Consider the following 25,150-nt stretch of genomic DNA (forward strand, 5'->3'; position numbering starts at 1 on the left):
AACATGTTAGCAAAACCAGCCCTGAATTAATTCCAAAGTAATTAACAGTATTGTCAAAGGTATTGTTTGCATAACTATATTTGTTAATTTCAGGATTTAAACAAATAATTTGGCTTAAACGTTGTAGTAGAAGAAACTGTTAAAAAGATGCAATTTTTTGATGTATTCAGTTAATTGAGTGAGTTAAGTTTTAATTGTAATTTCTGTAAATTTAACTTTAAACAATGTGTAGTTTCAGCATCTATTATTGTGACTACATGTAAGAGCCTGATTTTTGGTCACAAGACAGTCAGTCCACGGCCAAGTTCCTGACGAGTAACCTGTGCTGGTTAAGACAACTACAATGCTGCAAATTAACTGTGGAATAAGTGTTAAACAATTAGGCCGTGTGTAAAAACAATGACAGTGTCTGCTCCATACATACCTGATTATTTTTCAAGAACTGTGAACTTTGTGGTTATGTTTTTACTGCTCGTAGATGCTCAACAGTAAACTATTGTAGCAGAATGTGGAATTGCACCTGCAAACTATTAATGAGGCTTATCGAAGGTTAAACAATAGTGCACTGGCCATATAACTGGGTATTATTGCGAGGAGGAGAGGTGGGGGGGGGGGGGGGAGGGGGGGGGGCTGAGTAAAATGAAATTAAAAACTGTGAAACGCAACTGTGCATCTGTTGGCTACATTATTTACCATAGTCAGTGTCCAAATTACAAACCACAATTTCCAACCAGTGTAGTAACGCAGTATGTCAACACCAAGTACATCAAACAAATGAAGAAAATAAAAAGCAGGTGGAACCGCCACAAGTGTACCAGAGGCTCACATTAAAGGAGCTCAGCCAAGAAGGAATTGAGGCCAGCTTTGAGGGCAGTGTGGAAGCTAGGTAGCAACCCAGGTATTGCATTGGCCAAGGACCTGGCATGGCACATGAGGGCAGCTTCCAGGATGCGGTGCAAACAATCGATTAACCCATTACATTGAGGGTGATGTGCCATGATGTGGAACTTGTTGGTATGGCATAAAGTGCACAGCTTAGAAATAAATAGATACTCAATCTGTCTCCCTGATCACTTGTGATGGAGGAGGGAGAGCTGAAATGAGAGACCCAATATTTACAAAGGCTTGCACAACTGCATCAGACAAAATGTCCAAGGAACAGATTCCACCCATTTGCTGGCATGGCACAGTCGATCATGGAGAGGATCTACTTAAATCCATCAGGTGGGGGGCAGAGAACTGACAAGGTTGAGATGATGTGGCAAAACCTGCACTAGAAGAGGTTGGATATGACAGTTAACTTTACTGCAGAGTAAACATGCATGATCCCAAGGAAAACAATCTTTTTGAATTCTGGGCCAGACAAAATGCTCAGTTACCAGGTGAGTGGCAGCCATGATGCTAGGATGTGCAAGCTCATGTAAGACTGTAAAAACTTGAAGTCAAAGAGATGCAGGGACCATCAGATGGGGGTGTACTTGTAGACATGTCACACAAAACCAATAACGTAGAACCAGGGAGATGATGTGGTTCAATGATCAAAGTGGAAGAAGATGATGCAATAAGTCTTGGATTTCAAGGTCCTGTGCTTGCAGGTAAGCCAGCTGATTTAGGTTGATTGGGGAGGAAATAGAGTGCACACACAACAGTCAGCCACAGAATTCGGTATTAAGAAAACAGTCTTAATTGTGATTTTTTTATGTCTGTCAGAGGAGCCACCAGCAGTTGACCATATTTTTGTCCTGAAGATGGCCCCTGCAATGGGCTGAAACTGGTCGGCACTAAATAAATAAAAAAATCATGATTAAGACTGTTTTCTTAATACTGAGTTAATTTATAGCAATCGCTGTTTCTCCACAGCCATGTTGTCCAAACATCTAAGCCACAGCATTGTCGGTGCCTCTAATGTAGCGGATGTTGGTAATATACTGGCACATAAGATCCATGTGCTGGAAATTGCAGGGGGGGGGGATGAATGATGTTGGCCACAGGGTTATGGAGGGCATCTACGAGCAGCTGGTGGTCAGTAAAAACTGTAACTTCTTGCTCCTCTATGTCCTCACAGAAGTAAAACACAACTTTATAGATCGCTAACAGTTCTCTATCGAAGGTCGACCATGTGGGTTGAGAGGAAAAAAGTTTTTCGGAAAATAAATGGAGCACTTGTGAGGTGTCACCAACATGTTGGAGAACAGCACCAACTGAAATTTCACTCGTGTCCATAATGGTGAAGATGTAAACATCCATGACTGAGTGCTTGAGAGTGATGGCATTTTTCAGGCCATATAGTATAAAGCAATATTCAAACAGGCTGAATGATGTGAAAATGGCAGTCTTTGGAATATTATCTTTGTGCTTCAGAATAACATTGAAGAACTGCAATTCTTGGCTCTGTTGCATAAAGTCTTGAGTGTGCCATAATGGATGGTTGTCCATAACAGTACATATGTTGAGTTTATGACAGTCTCTACATAACTGAAAGATACTGTCTTTAATAGGAACCAGGTGAACTGGGGATGACCTATTGCTATCAGACAGGCATACAGTACCAGCGACTAAAAGTTCTTGCATAGCTAACTTTCCATGACATAGTTTCTTAGCAATAAGGCATCTAGCTTTGTAGTAGGCAGCGGTGTTCCATGGTAGTTAACCTGTAGCAGGTACCATTACACATCATGTCAACGTGTTGTTCAGAGGTGCTGGGTGGGGGTGGGGTGCAGGGTTTCTCAGAAGGGGGAGGAGAAATGTCACATAAAACATTAAGGGAATGAGAGCCACTGACCTTGCATGTTTGCAGCATGAGTAGCAACAAAGAGGTGGGTGGTGAGTTGGCAGGACCCTCAGTACAAGGTGGCTGTGAAGTGGTGAGTTCACCGACCATGTGGAGAGCATGGGCCAAGTTGGATGACACATTAGTGAGCAGCTGACCAAGGATGTTGTTTTTGGTACATGATGCAACTGTGTCTTGGCTTTGAATCAAGATCTTGGCGAGGGAGCTGACAAGAGAAACTCAGAGGAAGTACAGATGAAAAAGTCACAATAGCTACAGGTGAGGTAGGGGTGGAGGTAAAGAAGCTGGGAATGCGCTTACCCAATGCGTGGTGAAGCAAGAGAGCTGCATGAAGGTCCAGTGAGAGACTAAATTGTGTAAGTAAATTGATCACAAAGACCAGGCTGTCCATCGCAGTGACATGGAAGGTCCAAAAGAATTGAAGTTGAGGTGTAAGTTGGAGCCAAAGATTGGTGGCACCATGAACAGTGATATCAGATTTGTTGACTGCTCATAGAACCGTTGATGATGACGGAAGGCTCAGAGGGGTAATGGAGGGAGGGGTGACATTTGAATCAACAGCCATGTCAAAAAGGAAGAGTAGATTAGTAGTTCAATCGAGCACATAAAGTCTGCCGGATGATGAAGATACAGAGGATGATGACTGATCTTGGAGGTAGCATCCTGATGCAGTGAAGCAGGACAAGGCACTTAGACTGGCCCTTGCAGCATATTTGTGTGCCATGCACAAAGAGGTTGACAGTTCCTCATGGCATTTCCAGATGTCATGTGGAACCAGCATAGTGGGTAGACAGGTTGTGAAGTGTGATGGGAGTTGCTTGCATGATCTGCAATATTATGCTGGCTACTATCGCTGCACAGTTCGCCAGAGGAGAGAGCAGAGTGGGGTGGTCAAGAGCCAGTAGGGCTAATGGCTGGCTCCCAAGTGGCAGTATGATGCTGTCTTGTATCATGCATGATATGGTGCTCCTCCTGCCATATGTGGAGGGGGGAGGGGAGAAGGAGGAGGGGGAGTTGATGCACTGTTACCAACTATGGCCAACTCAGCGTGGCTTGCTGAGGGAAGGAGATGGAAATGATATTTTATGGGTACATGTAGTCAGTGAGGTGAAGTCAGGGATCCAAAGGCTCAGTGACATGTGACAGTAGTTGTAATTGCAGTTCTGGGGGCAGCTTCACTGCCCACAATATTCATAGGGCCACATCCAGAAGCACTTCAGGGTTGATGAGGATGTGCAATTTGTGCTAGAGCTGTGATGGTGATTTGTCACCCAGCTGTTCTTCATGTATGATATGACTAAGTGTATCCTCTGGTGAGCGAGACAGGTACTTGATAAAAATGTGATGCGTGCTGGCCTATTTAGGTGAGGCAGGTGGCAAGAATATTAGGTTGCTAATCAGGTCAGTGTGTTCATGCAAATAGTTGAGCACATGAATTTAGTATCATCACTGTGGATGCTATGGATGTCCAAAATACTGTTGACCAGGGCAGATGAAGTCTTTGGGCTGCCCTTGAGTAGCTGCAATAACTTCAGAAACTATCCAACATGCTCGTGTTGCACCATGTGAGCATCTAGGAGAGGCAGAGAAACAGTGTGTTGTGGTGAAGTGCAGTTAGCAGAGTGCAATGGCAGTGTCTCAGGCACAGTGTCACATGAAATCTTTGTAACGGCGTGGGAGAGGGGTTGTCAGCATGTCACACACAGCACAAAAAGTGCAGAAGGGGCGATCAGCATGCATGCAACAGTCATAGCCATTTTAAAACACAACTGTGAGTGGTCTGAGCCCTCAACAGAGCAATGTGTTTCTTGCATGAAATGAAAATCACATGCTGGATGGAATGTCAGTAGTGAGTAACATTCATGAGAATGTAAATCCATGAAACTTCCTGGCAGATTAAAAATGTGTGCCCAACCGAGACTCGGTTTTAATCCGCCAGGAAGTTTCATATCAGCGCACACTCCGCTGCAGAGTGAAAATCTCATTCTGGAATGTAAATCCATAGTTGCCCGAGAGAGTGACATCTGAAGTCGGCAGCATGGCATGTCATTCCTGCTATGTTACTGTTGTCTGACAAGAATTAATTTGATGCACGAGTGTGTTGGGTAACAAGACAAGAAAATTTTATGGCTGCACCAAAATCAAGGGAAAAACGGAGTTACCACTGTGGGTATTCACGCACCACACTCAATGGAGAGTAGGATGAATCCACACTTATGATTGAAATAGACTTTTATTACTCAGAACATAATAACAGGAAGCACATACAAATAAGAAATATGGCCACTGACTAAGTTAGAGGCAAAGAAGCTAGTCGAGAGAATGGGCAGCTATTGTCGGTGTGGCTGTCGATAATCACTACGTATATATTACAAACACCATGTATTGTAGCAATGATATTTTATGTACACAACATGCATTCTCCGAAAATGATTGTTCCATATCTTACAACAGACTCCAGGAAGCCACAATAAGGTTTTTTTTCTGGTGTCCATGTCACTTCCATAGGGTAGTTGCCATTTTGAATTCAAAATTGTCTAATTCGTTTGCTCAGTGGTTTGTGTGTGCATACAATGATAAATTTTTTCCCAGTACTATCCCAAGGAGTATGATAGAATGTTGTTGTTGTGGTCTTAAATCCAAAGACAGGTTTGATGCAGCTCTCCATGCTACTCTATCCTGTGCATGCCTCTTCATCTCCGAATAACTACCGTAACCTACATCCTTCTGAATCTGCAGAGTGCATTCATCTCTTGGTCTCCCTCTATGATTTTTACCCTCCATGCTTCCCTCCAATACTAAATTGGTGATCCCTTGATGCTTCAGATTATGTCTTACCAACCTAACCCTTCTTCCAGTTAAGTTGTACCATAAATTCCTCTTCTCCCCAATTCTATTCAGTACCTCCTCATCAGTTATGTGATCTACCCACTACTCTTCAGCATTCTGCTGTAGCACCACATTGCAAAAGCTTCTATTCTCTCCTTGTCTAAACTTTTATCGTCCATGTTTCATATCCATGAATGGCTAGATGCCATACAAGTACTTTCAAAAAAGACTTCCTGACACATAAATCTATGTTCAATATTAACAAATTTCTCTTCTTCAGAAACACTTTCCTTGCTGTCACCAGTCGACACACTTTATATCTTCTCTACCTCAACTATCCTCAGTTATTTTCCTGCCAAAATAGCAAAACTCCTTTACTACTTTAAGTGTCTCATTTCCTAATCTAATTCCCTCAGCATCAACTGATTTAATTTAACTACATTCCATTATCCTCATTTTGTTTTTGTTGATGTTCATCTTATATCATTTCAAGACACTGTCTATTCCATTCAACTGTTCTTCCAAGTCCTTTGCTGTCTCTGACGAAAGTACAACATCATCGGCAAACCTCAAGGTTTTCATTTCTTCTCCCCAGATTTTAATTCCTACTCCAAATTTTTCTCTGATTCCCTTTACTGCTTGGTCAATGTACAGATTGAATAACATTGGGGGTAGGATACAACCCTGTCTCATTCCCCTCTCAACTATTGCTTCCCTTTTGTGCCCCTCGACTCTTATAACTGCCATCTGGATTTGGTACAAATTCTAAATAGCTTTTTGCCCCCTGTATTTTACCCCTGCCACCTTCAGAATTTGAAAGATAGCATTCCGGTCAACATTGTCAAAATCCTTCTCTAATTCCACAAATGTTATAAACGTAGGTTTGCTTTTCATTAACCTAGCTTTAAGAGAAGGCATAGGGTAAGTATTGCCTTGTGTGTTCCTACATTTCTATGGAATCCAGACTGGTCTTCCCCGAGGTTAGCTTCTATCAGTTTTTCCATTCATCTGTAAAGAATTCATTTTAGTAATTTGCAACCATGATTTATTAAACTGATAGTTTGGTAATTTTCACAAATGTCAGCACCTGCTTTCTTTGGAATAGGAATTATTATATTCTTCTTGAAATCTGAGGGTGTTTATATGGAAGAGTTTGTTCATGGCTGGCTCTCCCAAGGCTGTGAGTAGTTCTAACAGAATGTTATACACTCCTGGGGCTTTGTTTCTACTTCGGTCTCTCAGTGGGTTGTCAAATTCTTCACACAGTATTGCATCTCACATCTCATCTTAATCTATGTCCTCTTCCATTTCAATAACATTGACCTCAAGTACACTGCTCTTGTATAGACACTCTGTATACTCCATCCACCTTTCAGCTTTCCCTTCATTGCTTAGGACTGGGTTACCATCTGAGCTCTTGCTGTTCATACAGGTGGTTCTCTTGTCTCGAAAGGTCTCTTTTATTTTCCTAGTGATCTGTGCTTCTACATCCTTACATTTGTCCTCTAGCCATTTCCACTTAGCCATTTTGCACTTCCTGTCAATCTCATTTTTGAGACATTTGTATTCCTTTTCACCTGCTTCATCTACTGAATTTTTATATTTACTGCTTTCATCAGTTAAATTTAGTATCTCTTGTGTTACCCAATGATTTCCAACTAGCACTCATTTTTTACCTACTTGATCCTCAGCTGCCTTCACTATTTCATATCTCAAAGTTACCCATTCTCTTCTTCTGTATTCCTTTCCTCGGTTCTTGTCAGTTGTTCCCTAATGCTCCCACTGAAACTTTCTACAACCTCCAGTTTTTTCAGTTTGTCCAGGTGCCATCTCCTTAAATTTCAAGCTTTCTACAGTTTCTTCAGTTTTAATCTGTGGCGCCAATGAGGTCGACATCAGCATCAATATGCATTCATCTTTGGACTCTGAGCATCATCTTTGGACTCTGAGCATTGTCTTTGGGCTGTTCCACCATGTGCAGTTCTTTGTGAGCCTTTGTGAATGAATAAACTACTGCTAAATGGGTGTTGTTTGGTGCAACCAACCCGAACAAACTGCTCAAATCTATAGTTCATAACCAACAAATTGTGGTCAGAGTCCTGGAAATGTCTTACAGTTTAAAACATGGTTCCTAAATCTCTGTCTTACCATTTTATAATCTATCTGAAACCTGTGTCTTTGGCCTCTTCCATGTATACTATCTTCTTTCATGTTTCTTAAACCAAGTGTTAGCAATGATTAAGTTATGCTCTGTGCAAAATTCTACCAGGCAGCTTCCTCTTTCATTCCTTACCCCCCAGTCCATATTCACCTACTACTTTTCCTTCTCTTCCTTTTCCTACTATCAAATTCCGGTCCCCCATGACTATTGAATTTTCATCTCCCTTAACTATCTGAATAATTTCTTTTACCTCATCATACATTTCTTCAATGTCTCCATCATCTGCGGAGCAAGTTGGCATATAGACTTGTACTACTGTGGCAGGTGTGGGCTTTGCGTCTATCTTGGCTACAATAATGTGTTCACTATGCTTATTCATGTTCCTATTTTTTTGTTCATTATTAAACCTACTCCTGCATTACCCCCTTTGATTTTGTATTTATAACCCTTTATTCACCTGACCAGAAGTCTTGTTCCTCCTGCGACCAAACTTCACTAGTGCCTATTATATCTAACCTTAACCTAGCCATGTTCCTTTTTAAATTTTCTAACCTACCTATTTGGTTAAGGGATCTGACATTCCACACTCCAATTTGTACAATGCCAGTTTTGTATCTCCTGATAACGATGTCCTCCTGAGTAACCCCGCCCAGAGATCTGAATGGGGGATGACTATTTCACCTCCGGAATATTTTACCCAAAAGGACGCCATCATCATTTGACCATATAGTAAAGCTGCATGCCCTCTGGAAAAATTATGGCTGTAGTTTCCCCTTGCTTTCAGTCATTCACAGTACCAGCTCAACAATGCTGTTTTGGTTGATTTTACAAGGCCAGTTCAGTCAATCATCCAGAGTGTTGCCCCTGAAACTACTGATACAGTACAGCTATCTGCATCGCTGAGACATGCAAGTCTCCCCACCATCGGCAAGGTGCATGGTTCATGGGGGGGTATAACAGAATATGCTTGCCTAACCTTCTGGTTTTTATGGGTAATATGGAAGCTTCAGAACTATAACTGCACGAGTTATTGATAGAATATAATCCAGTAACTTATGTGTGTTAGTGTTATGAATTTATTTAAGCAGAACGAATAACTATTTAACCAAAGAGAGTTTCTTACTGGTATAGTTGAATGCAGTGAACTGGCGCAGGACAAGAACTGCTGTGCATAAGAAGACAGAGGCACGTGAATCATAATGTAATTCCAAAAATAAAAGAAGTTTTCTAGTTCAAGAAAGAAGAGAACAGAGGATGTACTTGAGATTAAGATTAACACTGTAAAAAACTTAATTGGTGTTGAGATAAGAAGTAATTATACCAAAAAAGTATGCAAACATATTCAGTGGCAGTGAAGATGTTTCTTTACATTTCAATACTGTACCCAACTATCTGACTAGAACATCTATAAGTATAAAAACAAATTGCTTGCCTGCGAATAAAACCATTTATAGTTGACAACTTTTAAGTAACAATGGAACATCCAGGTTAGAATATCAACAATATTATGAAAAGGATAGATTTTTACTCACCATAAAGATGACACATTGATTTGCAGACAGGGGAGTGGGGCAGAGAATGGGGAGGGATACCAGAGTACGGGTGTGGAGAGAGGAGTTAGTGCTGCTTGACAGGTCATGGTAGCCAGACAAGGCTGCCTGGTATGGTGCAGGGAGGCTTTGAGGAAGGGGGGAGAGGGGGATGTGGGAGGAGACACTCGAGGCTATGGCTAGCAGCCTTGTCTAGCCACCATTTAGTCCCTGCACATTCCATCAGGCAGCACTGACTTCTCTTCCCCAATCTGCACCCTGCTATCCCCTCCCTCTTCCCCGCCCCACTCCAGACTGCTGCTTCTGTTCGACATGACACCACTGCATTCTAGCCACAGAGGCTGAGAAGAATGGTCATGGACATGTGAGGTGTGCTTGCTTGTGTGGTTATGCATAATTTCTTTTCTTTTCTGAAAAGGCTTTGGTCAAAAGCTCAGTGTTTAACAGTCTTTTTGTTGTGCCTGTCTGCAACTGAACATGTCATTTTTATGATGAGTAGCAATTTATCCTTTTCATAATATAGTCAGCTTTTATATAGTTTATTTATGTATTCCACAGTTCTTAGAGAAATATTCAATTGGAAACTGCTGAATCTAAATTTCAGGTTTCTGTAATTGGTAGAGACAATTACTGAAACATAATTCCAGCATCAGTTCAAATTTTACAATCTACAAAAGCGCTTAAAGATAAAATTGCCTTTCTGCATTCTTGTTCTGCTGTCAAGATCTTTTCCTTCAGAAAACTAATTCTCTCTGCAGCTTGTTTCTGTGCCATTACTGCACATTCATACTCATGTCTGTGTTTGTCAGTTACATTTTTCAGTGATGTTATTTCAGTAACTATTTTCTGAATTTTCTCTCTTAATTCAGCACACTTTTCCTTGAGAAAAATTTCCTCAGCAGACATCTGTAACCAGTTTGAACAATAAACAAATAGTAGCAAACCTAATAATGATGGTAATACATTATTTTCACAAAACATATTAAAAATAGGAAATATAGAAACTGCAAGCTGACATTTACTCATTCATTTCTTCTCTGAATCAAGAACTATCAATTAAGTATGTTTAAATACAAACCTCTGCCACATAGAGTATCTAATTCAGTAATAGTTGAGGCCATAATAAATTAGGAACCATTTCATTTTGGGGAAAATTAATCTGAGAAAATTTCTAATATTTCAGACACAGAAAGGCTTGTTAGTATTTACCTTCAGGCTGTGTAAATCCCAGCACTACTGATAGAAATGTTTAAAGAAGAAAGTTGTAGTAAGACCACCAGACGTGCAAATGGAAGATATAGGTAACTAATATGTGTGACATCATACATGCATGGCGGGGAAATCTGCAGTGAGAGCATTGTCAATGTCATTGGTCAGTCACATGGATTTCTGTAGTGGGCAAATACAAGGCTGCTCAGTTGATATTATACGAGGGTTGGAACTTCAATAGTGGCAACTATTTATTCACAACTGATACGAAAGAGTTACATGTTTGCACCTGTTACTGTCCTTCAAAGTAGTCACCAGTGTTGTGTAGAACATGTTGCCAGCAATGTGGAAGGTGTAGTATACCATTAGCAGAGCCTGTTCTGTTGATGGTGCGAATGGAGTGGTCTACTGCCTGTCGAATTTCTGGAACAGTTCTGAAGCGAATACCATGAAGTGGTTTCCTCATCTTTGGAATCAAATCAAAGTCACAAGGACTTAAAGTTTGGGGAGTGTGGTGGATGGTACAGTACTTTCCAGTCCCATTGACTGAACACAGCAGCCACGGCTTGTTCTGTATGTGCCCGTGCATTGTCAAGCAAAATGATGGGTGAGTTGAGCAGAAAGTGTTGCCGCTTCATTCACAAAGCTGATTGTAGGTGATGCTCCTAAAATGAACCATAATACTGTGCATTGATGATCTGCCGTGGAGGACTGTAATGCATTAGGATAACACTATCACAGTTGTATACAAGAATCATCATAACTTTAGACCACTCCATTCGCACCATCAACAGAACAGGCTCTACTAATGGTATACTACACCTTCCACATCACTGGCAATGGGTTCCACGCAATGCTGGTGACTACTTTGAAAGACAGTAACAAGTGCAAACACGTAACTCTTTTCTACTGGTTGTGAATAAATAGTTGCCACTATTTAAGTTCCAACCCTTATATATTCACCTCTACCAGTCAACTCTGACCACTATAACTGTTTATTGTGTGCACAGTGCTAGGAATAATGACTGTAAGGTTTCCATCACTGCTAATCATAATAGAACTTCATTTAATGTCATACTTACTAAATGTGTGTGTGGCATACTGGAATTCATCATGAACTATCTCATATTAAATCTATTTTGGCTTATTTTAAGTTTCAGCAGGAAATATTATTATCTGGTTTTGTGGACTAATAGACAAATTTAATTCGTTGTCACTCAACTTTATTTGTCTTGATTAAATATTGTTGGTCCTAAAGTGAGGGTTACAATATTGGTGCTGATGATGTCACAGTTTTGATTCACCAAGAACTGCTATAGATGTTAAATATCTTGAGTTGTGGCAGCAGCAGCTAAACCAGCATCAGGTTTCTATGTAAGTGACATCACATGCCCAGATTGGGGGTCTATTTGCTGTCTACAAATCCAAAGTTAAATTCACTTGGCCCCAGATAAGGATACCTGCACACAAGCCTTAAGATAATCTGACCCCTCCCTGCACGAAGTCCTACAAATTGCATATACGTTTCCCATGTGGCCCAGAGTCATGGTGATACAGTACAACACAGTGCCATATCAGAGTTTTGCCAGCAGTCCACCAGAATGAACGGCCACTGCCAAACTGTGGTGAAGAGCAAAGTAGAACACCCTGTGGAACAACATGCGGCTGAACATAAAATGCTTGCTTTCAATGGCTACTTCACTAATTGAGCTATCTAGATCCCTCCCTCCATCACTAGCTTTTCTGAACTGTGCAGATGGGAGTTATCCTTACAACACATTCTCCACTCCCACAATTATTATTAAGTAACATACTGTCCCCACACCCTCCAACCAACAGTTTTCACCCTCTCTGATCTGTCACCTCCTCCCCATTTTCGTCTCCCACACTCTGTTTGCACCCCTCTCCCAATCCACCTGCCCATCTTTCCCCTCTCCTCTCCTTTTCTGCTCCTTTTTCCCCACCTCCCAGCCCCACACCCTCCTGATGCTGTGCCTGTTAATTTCCTAGTCCCTACAGACTCTGCCGGACACCATTCAACTCTATCCTCACCTCTACATTACTATCCGTGCCCCATTCCCACCTCCTCCTTATTGCTGCTTGCATCCCATGTGATAGCTGTATTTTGGCCCAAGATGCTGGAGTTAGCGGTCATGTGTGCGTGAAGTGTGCTTGCTTGTGTGTGTGAATGGCATATGTTTCTCTCTTACTGATGAAGGCTGTGGCTGAAAGCTTTATGTAAGTGTTTTTAATTGTGACTGTCTGCAATTTAAGGTATCTTCTTTGTGGGAAGCAGCAATCTATCTTTTCCGAGATTGTTGATAATCCTACTTGGAATTTCTGTTCTTTGATTCTGCCGAACGGCTTCCTCGCATCCTCCAACCCCATGATGTTTTGCTTTGTTACTCTCTGCTATAGCATTACTCTTCTCAGTGTTCGTTCTGTCTCTTCTTTCCTGTGTTTATTCACTGCCTTCCAAACCACATCTACTTCTGAGCCACAATATATCAATGATCATCCATGCACAACACAGACTTCGTGACCACATGGCCTGTTGATGCAGTATCTGATTCCCTAGATTCTTTCCTCCAATAGTTATAATTATGTTTATTCCTACTGATGCCAATTCATGCCTCATCCTGACATACTTTGGTGTTTTACTTTCCACATCTGCCAATGCCACACAAACTTTGATCCTCGACCTAACCCAACCCCCTTCACCCTCTCTTCCCTTATTGCAACACACACACAGTCCCATAGCTCATCATTCCTTTTCTTCCACCTTTCTTTACGTTTTTAACATGTTTTGTGTATTTTTACATGGTTTCATGTGGATTCATGCATTTTTGCACATTTTTATGTATTTGTGCGTATAGTTAGGTACCTGTGTGTTTATTTTTTATGCAGTTTTACACATCTTTTCGCTTATCCAGCGCCTTTCACAACCACCAACACGTATTTTGCCCATTTATGCATCCTTCCTGTTTCCTTTACACCACTCCTGCCACAATGGACGCCTGCCCCATCTTTCTGCACCAGTTCAGAGAAGTATCTCTTCCCCAGGTCAAAACACAATCCCACATCCTATTTCTCAAATGCTGCCTAAACCATGGAAAGCCCCCAAAATGCCTAACTATAAAGATTCCTTTCTCTGTATCCCACTCCTACTTTCACAATAAACTGCATCTTTTCATGGCCTTCACAAATCCGGTACTGCAAAAACACATCTCCAGGGCACAGGCATCCCAGAACTACCTCTGATCCCTCTGCAGAATACTAGTAATGTGCAATCCCTACTCCATACATCACATATCTGAAATTGAATTCCCTGCTCTCCAGCACCTGGAGAAGCATTTGTGAGTCACCCAACCTGCTGATATCATGCAGCTGCCTCAGGGCACTGTATTTCGCTCTGTGGAATTCAAACGTGCATACTTTGTAATGGAAGCCAACAAACTTATATTCAGGACAGTGGAAATAAAAATGTCCTGTGGTGCCTCTCCTGCTCCCAGTCAGCCAGTTTGGCACCCAACCCCCCTTAAAAAACTCACAAGTAATAATGGGTAGGGTTATTTGTGACCAAGAGAATAAAACTCTTCAGAAAATGTGCACTTTTTGTTGCCCATTAGCTAATAAATTTCTTTTGTGTGTGACATAAAATTAAACACAGGAAACATACAACCAGAAAAGACAAGAGACAAGCAAGACAGTACACATTTCTTCAATCCTGAAGTCCCAGAATTTTTTTCTAATCTTTCAGCTTTACACAACATGTTTTCCTTTCTGCAAAAGGATCTATTACCTAATCAAAGATTATCAAACATTTTGTTACATGAAAAACCAAAATATCATTGTCTAATAGTGAAAAAGCTGTTAATACACATATCTCTGGAGGTAGGCAGACATGCATACACAAATTTATTGCTAAGTTAAGTGATTAATATTGAAATAAGAGCTAATTTAGTTAATATTACATTTTAGACTAGGGTATATACTTCTTCTATAGGCTATCTATTGAAGGTTTTGCTTTTATGACCGTATTTATATCGAAAAGGAAGTATTTCATAAAAGGGTGGTAGTCACTAGTTTTGTTTACATTTTTTCGGCGTAAATTTCACTCGAGTGTAGATTTTCATTTTTGACTAGAGTTATCGCTTCAAAGTCAAATTAATTTGTGTCGGCCATTCAGAGTTAAGGTAGTTAATACTTTCAGAAGTAAGCTTAAGAGTTTGCTTACATTATTGTTTATTTACAGGTTAGTAGGCTGCAGGTTAGGGAACAACTGTGGTCTTGTGTCAACTTATTCTCGGAATTTGTGTTAAGTTTGTCTATCAAACCATCTGTGACAAATGTAGTGGTTGCTGTAGAAATTTGAAAGAGGGGGTGTTCTGTGTAGATTGTAAGCTATGGTTTCATTGGGGCGAATGTAGTGGCAAGGAAACTAGGGTAGAAAATGAGGCTCTTCCATGGCAGTGTAGGTTATGTAGAAAGGACAGAAAAATCGTAGAACAGGAGGCAAAAATTTGTGCCCTTAAGGCTGAATTAGAAAACACGAACTTGGAATTATGTAGGTTAAGGGAGGAAAAAGAGACTGGGAACTGGAAAAAGGTAGCAAGCAAAGGGCAAAAAAGGGAAACACTTGAAAAAACTCTAGACATTCAATTAGTAAATCAGTTTGGCTTGCTACCTGAAGTGGAGGAAGGACCTCATCCAGATGTAGTTGAAAGTATGTTGAAGCAGAATATTAGCTTAAAGAAAAAAGACAGGTCAGGATCAAACCAGAACAGGAAAAGAAAAATTCTGCTTATAGGCAGCAGTCATGGGAGGGGTGTGGGCCAGCAGCTTCAGGAGAAATTAGGTGCAGGGTACCAGGTCACAAGTTTTGTGAAATCAAGTCCTAGCCTTAGCCAGGTGACAGAAAACTTAGGCCAGCTATGCAGGGACTTTGAGAAGGAAGATCAGGTAATTATAGTTGGGGGAGCAGGAAACAGCCTGGCTATGAATCCAAGATACAGTATTAGGACTGACCTGGATAAAATAGGAGCAGAAACTGAGCCCTCAGATGTGGGGTTTGTGGAGGTCTTTCAGGGTCATGATCATCCCTGGGTAAACACTGCTGTTAGGCATGTTAACACTGAGCTGAACAGGATGCTCCACATACTAGCAAAATCCCACATAAGTGTTGTTCCAGTAAATGCTAGTGGTAGGTGGGGATACACTACACATGGCCTGCACCTGGATAAGTTAGCTTCTCTATTGGCAGAAACTGTAAGGGGGTCCACAGTCACACAAGGGGTCATCCCTGTGGTTAATGGGTCCAAGCAGACAGGTTTTTTTAGGTTAAAGCCAAAGTCCAGACAGATGACAATCAAGATTAATAGAATAAAATAAACTTCACGTACAGTAAATAGGGGTAAAGCTAAGGGCAGTATGAACTTACTTAATCAAAAGATCAGGGGAATAAAAAATAAAGTAGATGAGCTATTAGTGTGTTTAGATGATCTCAAAAATAAAAATGAGACTTATATATCTGTCTGTCTGAACACCATGTAAATGTGGGCATGGATGTGTCAGTATAGGTGAGTATAATTTAGCATCTTACACTTGTAGGTCTAGGATGGATAAAGGAGGAGTTCCCATTTTCATAAAACAAGGGTATAAATGCAAAACTGTAGAAATAGGCAAATTTTGTGTTGATCAGTACTTTGAGGTTTGTGCATGTGACCTTCAGCTAGCTAATGTAGTACTGATATTAACAACAGTGTACAGGTCCCCATTAGGAGACTGAGAGCTGTTCATAAAAAAGTTTGACTCCCTATTATGCTGTCTGTCAAACAAAAAGAAAAAGTTATTAATCTGTGATGATTTCAATGTAAACTTTCTAAGTAATTCCGATACAAAAAGTGAACTAGAAGTGTTATTAATAACATATAACTTAGAATCAGTGATCGATTTCCTTACATGTATAGCTCAAGACAGTAGCACACTAAAAGATAGTGTATTTGTACAAAAAGGAGGATGTAAAACAAACACATGCTTTCCCTGTGGTAAATGGATTGTCAGACCATGATGCACAACTGATTAACTTACAAAACCTAACAGGATGTACAGTTCGGAAACCATTAAGTAAAAGAGTGAGGTCGCTCAACCTGGTACCTGTAGAGCACTTCAGAGAAAGCTTAAGAAATGTTAATTGGGGAGATGCATATAATGAGCCAAATGCTAATGATAAACGCAACATATTTCTTGATAAATTTATATTCCTTTTTGAACATTGTTTCCCAAAGAAAATTGCTAAATGTAACACCACACACTTTTCTAAGAAACCCAGATTTACTACAGGTATTAAAGTGTCTTCAGAAAGAAAAAGAAAACTGTATGAGACAGCAAGAACTAGTAGATTTATACTATAAAACTTATTGTAACATACTGAGAAAAGTTGTAAAGAAATCAAGAACTATGTATGTTAGAGAAGAAATTAACAACTCCGGCAATAAAATCAAATCAATATGGAATGTTGTTAGAAGGGAGACAGGAAAAGTAACTGGGGTAGGTAGTATTACTATTAAAGAGAATGAGACCATCCTAACCAACAGTACACAAGTAGCTAATGTATTTAACAACCATTTATTAAGTATAGGAGAAAAAATTGGTGAGAACAGTTCAAAAGAAAAAGCCAGGCAGTATATGGAAGAGTCTGTTTTGAAAAAAATTAGTCTGATTAAGCTTCACCTAACAACCTCTTGTGAAATAAGTAAAATTATTAAATCTTTGAAAAATAAATGTTCTGTTGGAGTAGATGACATCTCTAATAAGATATTAAAACAATGTGGAGCAATTACAGCTGATGTTCTGAGTCACATATGTAATGCATCACTAATTCAAGGTATTTTCCCAAACAGGTTCAAATATGCCATTGTCAGGCAGTTCTACAAAAAGGGGGCCACCAAAGATGTCAATAATTATTGGCCAGTATCCCTGATTACAGCATTTTCAAAAATCTTTGAGAAAGCAATGTACTCAAGAGTGGTTAGCCATCTCAACAGTAATAGGATACTTAGTAAATCACAGTTCGGATTTCAAAAATGCTGTTCCAATGAGACAGCTATACACAATTTCACTGTCCACATAATAGAGTCTTTAAATAGTAAAATGTCACCAATAGGAATTGTCTGTGACTTGTCGAAAGCATTTGATTGTCTGAAGGATGACATTAAGTTACAGGAATTGCAATTCTATGGTATAAATGGAATAGCATATCAGTGATTTAAGTCATACCTACAGAACAGGAAGCAAAAAGTTTCCTTATATGGATCAAGTGATTTAAATAAGTTTGCCACTTCATCTAACTGGCGTGAAATTACATTAGGTGTTCCTCAGGGTTCAATCATGGGTCCCCTACTGTTCTTGATATATGTGAACGACCTCCCTTCCTATCTGAAACAGGAAGCTGAACTGACACTGTTTGCTGATGATACAAGCATCATTATTAATCCAGTAAAAGGAACTCCAATTGAAAATGAAACAAATAAGGTCTTTGGAAAAGTCATTAATTGGTTTTCTGCAAATGGGCTTGCCCTAAACTTTGAACAAACACAGTACAGCCAATTTTCTGCTGCAAAAATTACAGTTCCTTCGATAAATATAACACATCAACAGAAGTCAGTAGACAGGGTAGAGCATACTAAGTTTTTGGGTGCACATATAGATGAGAATCTTAATTGGAAAACTCATAGTTTGGATCTTCTAAAGCGACTAGGTTCAGCAACTTTTGCAATCAGATTAATTGCCAATTTTGAGTATACAGAAATTAGTAAGCTAACATGCTTTGCATACTTTTACTCTCTGATGTTATATGGAATAATATTTTGGGGTAACTCAACATTTAGGCAAAAACTATTCACTGCTCAAAAGAAAGTGGTTAGAATATTGTGTGGGGGTTCATAGTCATGCATCTTGTAGGCATCTTTCTAAAAGATTAGGAATTCTTACAACAGCCTCACAGTATATTTACTCACTAATGAAATTTGTTCTCAACAACATGGATCAGTTTAAAAACAACAGGGACATTCACGATTATAATACCAGAAAAAAGGAAGACTTACACTATCCTTTACTCAACCTGTCTTTGGCACAGAAAGGGGTAAAATATGCTGCTATAAAAAATTTTGACAGATTGCCAGATGAAATAAAATGTCTGACAGACAGCAGTAATAGCTTCAAAAATAAATTGAAATCATATCTCCATGACAACTCCTTCTATACCACAGACGAATTCTTGAATAGAAATAAATAAATCTATAAATATAGTATATGCATTTTGTGCTATTTAAGGGAATGGGGTAAATAATAGAAATATTAATCAAAATCTTGTTTCCTATATGTACTTCTTGTGCACGTGACATGTTTCACACCATAACAGTTACTGTACCATGCAACTGATCAATGGAACATGCAATCAACTAACTAGTTAACTAACTACAAGTAGCACACAAGACTGGTGTGGTTTCTCAATCTGATTACATCTGTTTTGTCACTGTCTACTAGATAAAATGAAACAAGCCTGTCTAATAGTGCAGCATTTGTAACACATGCCAAATAAGCGAGACTGCTTTGGCATAAATGATTATTTTTATGTACCTCATTCACGTAAATAACACAACAGAACATAATTCATGAAGTACCAATCAGATTTCTATTAGGCCTATTACAAGGTTTTTGTTAGGATATAGTTTTACATTTCATTCATGTGCTTCAGTTTCTCAAGCATGAGACTGAAAAGTAGTAGTAGTATGAAATATTTATATAAATTTGAAATTGTCATATTCTTCCATATAATTTGCATGATGTCCCCATTTCTTCTTCTTCCTCGTTCTAACGAACAATCTTGTTATCACTAATACTGTAACTATTTCTGCCAGTTTCTAAACTTATTCTCGGGTTAACTTTGCTAACCTTCCCAGAATCACCAGTTCAATCATCCCACATTTATTCTCTGGTTAGGCATTATTACATGTTTGTACTACGTGTTTTCTATTCTATTCCAAGAATAGAACTTAAGCAGCTGCTAACTAGGGACTGTACAACTGGTCGTTAGTAAAGCAGCCTTATGGCAAAAATTTTCTGTGAAAATTTCATTTTCTTGGATACGCCATGAAGATAATACACTGAAGCACCAAAGAAACTGGTACAGGCATGTGTATTCAAATGCAGAGATATGTAACCAGGCAGAATACGGCATGTGGTCTGCAATGCCTATTTAAGACAACAAGTGTCTGGTGGAGTTGTTAGATTGTTACTGCTGCTACAATGGCAGGTTATCAAGATTTAAGTGAGTCTGAACATGGTGTTATAGTCAGTGCATAAGCAATGGGACACAGCATCTCTGAGGTAGTGATGAACTGGGGGTTTTCCTGTACGACCATTTCACGAGTGTACATTCAATATCAGGAATCCAGTAAAACATCAAATCTCTGACATTGCTGTGGCCAGAAAAAGATCCTGTAAGAATGGGACCAATGACAACTGAAGAAAATCACTCAACATGACAGAAGTGCAACTCTTAAGCAAACTGCTGCAGATTTCAATGCTGGGCCATCAACAAGGGTCAGTGTGCAAACCATTCAATGAAATGTTGTCAGTATTGGCTTTCGGAGCTGAAGGTCCACACGGGTACGCTTGATGACTGGCCAATGCAAAACTTTACACCTTGCCTGGGTCCATCAACACTGACATTGGACTGTTGATGACTGGAAACACGTTGCCTGGTCGGACGAGTCCCGTTTCAAATTGTATCGGGTGGATAGTTGTGTACGGGTCTGGAGACAGCCTCATGAATCCATGGGCCTTAAATGTCAGCAGGGGACTATTGAAGCTGGTGGAGGCTCTGTAATGGTGTGGGGAGTGTGCAGTTGGAGTGATATGGGTCTCCTGATACATCTAGATATGACTCTGATAGATGAAATGTATGTAAGCATCCTATCTGGTCATCTGCATCCATTCATGTTCATTGTGCATTCTAACGTACTTGGGCAATTCCAGTGGGACAAAGCAACATCTCACACATCCTGAATTGCTACAGAGTGGCTCCAGAAACACTCTTCTGAGTTTAAACACTTCCACTGACCACCAAACTCCCCGGATTTGAACATTACTGGGCATATCTGAGATGCCTTGCAACGTGCTTTTCAGAAGAGATCTCTAACCCCTCATAATCTTACAGATTTATGGGTAGACCTGCATGATTCATGGTGTCAATTCCCTCTAGCATTACTTCAGATATTAGTCAAGTTCATTCCGTGTCGTGTTGTGGCACTTCTGTGCGCTTGCAGGGCCCTACACGATGTCAGGCAAGTGTACCAGTTTCTTTGGCTCTTCAATGTGTGTAATCTTCCTTATCTGTTATTCTTGTTAGCAATTTGTTTCCACTATGGTAGTCTGAATCTATTTTGCTTATAGTTATGACAATGCTGATTATTCACATACCCAACCAACCACATAAACAAACAGCCATTGGTATTCAAGTGTTCAAGTTTATTCGACTCGGCTCGTATAGCCCTATCCCATTTTGTCTGTGGGAAAGTTTTATATTTCTAGATGTGACAGGAATTACCCTGGCAAACACATCATGTACACAATGCAATCATTCAAAAATCAACTTATGACTTGTTCAGAAATCAACTTATAATGTGTTCAAAAACGTTCAAAAACCAACTAGAATGTATTCCAAAATCATATGAATAATCGGTAGACCAATGTGCACTTGATACTAGGCACTTTGGGAAACAATGTTTCTTTCTTCAAGAACACAGGTTTGAAGCCCCCTTTAATTGCTGCCCAGTGCAGATACCTCAGTTTGCCCCCTCTTAGATTTGGGCCTGCCTGCTCATCCAACCCTCATAGCACTTAAACTGTGCCTAACTGATCTTTTCAACTTGCCACTCCCCCCACAGCTCCACAAAACCCAGAGCCAAAACATTCTCATAACACAGTCATTAACCTTTCCACCAACACCCTCAGCTTCACAGAAATTTCAGTTCTATCCAAAAGCCTCACCCTTAGTCCTACACCCAAATTTAATTGTGCTGGACTTTTCAAAGATATACTCTCCTCCTGCCAATCCCTGCAATGGAAACACTTCTTTGCTGCCTAACCTTCCAGCCAAAACCACCCTATTTCCAATGTTGAACCCTGCCTTTTCCACTTCATATCACTAATATCACCATCCAACTGTGATCCCCCCTTCCTCCCGATCTGCTGGTCACTTTCCAGGAATTTCTTGCCTCCAACTTGGCCTCACCATCCTTCCCCAGGTCCCTTCCTTGAAACCCCAACCTTTGAGTAGAAGAAAGAATAGCCATACACGACCTCAAAATAAATCCTGACCTAATCATCCTATGTGCAGACAAATGTTCCATCACTGTTGTTATGAGTTGCAGTGACTTCTAGCAGAAGGCCTCTGCCAATTATCTGACTCCTCCACCTATAAATTCTGCCAGAGTGTTCCCATCCCAGAAGTCCAGCACAACCTCCAATCCCTGCTTAAAGCTTTAGGCCCATCCCAGAACCTCTCCGCTGAATTCATTTCCCTCCTCACCCGTATGACACCCCGCACACCCACCTCCTACATGCTTCCCAAAATCCACAAACCCAACAATCTCGGATGCCCCATTGTGGGTAGATATTGAGACCCCACTGAAAGAATTTCAATCCTCATTGACCAACACCACCAATTAGTTGCCTGTAATCTAGCCTACCACGTCAAAGACACCAACCTCTTCCTTCACCAACTCTCCACCATCCCCACCCATTTACCTCCTGGGTCCGTACTCGTCACTGTCGATGCCACTTCCCTTACACCAACAACCCTCATGCCCATGGTCTTACCACTATTGAATACTACCTTTCCCAATGTCCTTCAGACTCCAGACCCTCCACATTATTCTTCATACACCTTACCAGTTGTATCCTAACCCACAGCTCCTTTTTCTTTGAAGGGAAGATGTACAAACAAATACGCGACACAGCCATGGGCACCTGCATGGCACCCTCCTATGCCAACTTAATTTATGGGCCATGAAGAGGACACATTCATAGCCTCCCAAAATGATAAACCCCTAATCTGGTTCAGGTTTATTGATGAGATGTTCATGGTCTGGATCCAGGGCCAAGACACCCTATCTTCATTCCTTCACAGCTCCAACGCATTCTCTCCTGTCCACTTCTTGTGGTCCTCCTCAACCCAGAGTCTTGACCTCCTCTTCCCTGATGGATCTGTCCGGACCTCTGTCCACATTACGCCAACAAACCACCAACAGTACCTGCATTTCAACAGCTGTCATGCCTTTCACACCAAAAAATCCCTCTGATACAGCCTGGCCCACCTGGGAGACTGTACCTGCAGTGACAAGAACTCCCTTGCTCAGTATACTGAGGGTCTCACCAAGGCCTTTACAGACAGGCACTATGCCCCAGACCTAGTCCACAAACAGATCTCACATGCCATTTCCTCTCACACCCCCTATCCTCTTACAATCCTCGAGAACCAGCCACAAGTATCTCCTTCACCACCCAGTACCACCCCTGACTGAAACAACTGAACCACATCCTTCATAGGGCTTTAATTACCTATCCTCACGCCCTGAAATGAGGGACATCCTAATCAAGATATTTATCACCCCTCCTAAAGTATGTTCCATTGCCCACACAACCTCCACAACATCGTAGTCCGTTCCTATGCCACTCCCAATTCCAACCCCTTGCCACAAGAATCATATCTCTGTGGAACGCCCAGGTGCAGGACCTGCCTAATGCACCCACCCAGCACTTCCTATTCCTGTCCTGTCCCAGGTTTATCCTACCCCATCAAGGGCTGAGTCACCTGTGAAAGCAGCCATGTAATTTCCCAGCTCTGCTGCAATCACTGCACAGCTTTTCCTGTTGGTATGACTACCAACCAGCAGTTAATGAGGATGAACAGCCACTGACAAAGTGTGACCAAGAGCAAACTAGACAACCCTGTGGTGCATCAAGCAGCTGAACATAAAATGCTTGATTTCAATGGCTGCTTCATTACCCAAGCCATCTAGGTGCTCACCTACACCACCAGCTTTTCTGAACTGTGCAGATGGCAGTTATTATTATGACACATTCGCTGCTCCCGTAATTATCCCGGCCTCAGCATACAGTAACGTACTGTCCCCATACCCTCCACCCTACTGTTTCACCCCCTCTGTGCTAACATCTCCCCATTCTCATCTCTCACCCTCTGTTTGTCACCCTCACCCAGTACACTTGCCCATCTTTCCATGCTTCATTCCTTTTTCCACCCTCCCTGCCCCACAACCTCCTGATGCTGTGCTTGGAATTCCATCCCTTGTACACTCCACCAGGTTGTATTTGTCTCTCTCTACACCAGTACACTACTATACCTTTCCCTTCCCTGCTCTCTACAGACTGATCCTTGTATCCCACATGATAGTTGCATTCCGGGCCAAGATGCTGGAGTTGGCACTCATGTGTGCATGAGCTTTGCTTACTTTTGTGTATGAATGATGTATGCTTCTCTTTACTTGATGAAAGCTGTAGCCAAAAGCTTTATGTTAAGTGTCTTTTAAGTGTGCCTGTCTGCAACTGAATGTGTCTCCTTCATAAAAGTTTCATAAGACATATATGAAATCAGGGCAAAAATCAAACAATGGAAAGTCCAGGATGGAATGTAACAATTATGAAAAGAAAAGGTACTACTCACCATACAGTGGAGATGCTAAGTCGCAGACAGGCACCAAAAAAGACACTCACAATTAAAGCTTTTGGCCATTAAAGCCTTCGTCAACAATAGATGACACACACACACACACACACACACACACACACACACACACACACACACACACTCATGCCAACACAACTCACACACACGACTGCAGTCTCAGGCAACTGAAACCACCCTGCGAGGAGCACCACCAGTGCATGATGGGAGTGTCAACTGGGTGGGGGATGGAGGAGGTTGGGGTAGGGAGGGGGAGGGATAGTATGGCTGGGGTGGCAGACAGTGAAGTGCTGCAGGTTAAACAGAGGGCAGGGGAGAGATGAGGAAGGGGGGAGGGGAGTAGTGGAAAAGGAGAGAAATAAAAAGACAGTATGATGGTGGAATCATGTGTAGTGCTGGATTGGGAACAGCGAAGGGGAAGGGGCTGGATGGGTGAGGAGAGTGATTAACGAAGATTGAAGCCAGGAGGGTTATGGGAACATAGGCTGTATTGCAGGGGAAGTACCCATCTGCGCAATTCAAAAAAGCTGGTGTTGGTGGGAAGGATCCATATGGCACAGGCTGTGAAGCAGTCATTGAAATGAAGGATATCATGTTTGGCTGCGTGTTCAGCAACAGGGTGATCCACTTGTTTTTTGACCACAGTTTGTTGGTTGCCATCCATGCAGACAGATAGCTTGTTGGTTGTCATGCCTACATAGAATGCTGCACAGTGGTTGCAGCTTAGCTTGTAGATTACATGAGTGGTTTCAACAGTCATTTAAGGGCTAGGTTGCCATGTTGCAAGGTCTCACTAATGATAGTAAATTCAAGTGTGCAAACCAGGACTATAATCTTTC

The 25,150-nt window shown here is 41.0% G+C and overlaps 1 protein-coding gene across 1 annotated transcript in view; it reads right to left on the reverse strand.

Moving 5' to 3' along the window:
* LOC124613796 (putative leucine-rich repeat-containing protein DDB_G0290503) overlaps nt 1-25,150 on the reverse strand; it is a 187,302-nt gene that overhangs the window by 55,398 nt on the left and 106,754 nt on the right. Inside the window, exon 6 of the mRNA XM_047142518.1 lies at nt 10,028-10,237. Coding sequence (XP_046998474.1) covers nt 10,028-10,237 — 210 coding nt within the window. The remainder of the gene's footprint in view (nt 1-10,027; nt 10,238-25,150) is intronic.

Source organism: Schistocerca americana, chromosome 4 (genome assembly GCF_021461395.2).
Source record: "Schistocerca americana isolate TAMUIC-IGC-003095 chromosome 4, iqSchAmer2.1, whole genome shotgun sequence".
Taxonomy (NCBI): Eukaryota; Metazoa; Arthropoda; class Insecta; order Orthoptera; family Acrididae; genus Schistocerca; species Schistocerca americana.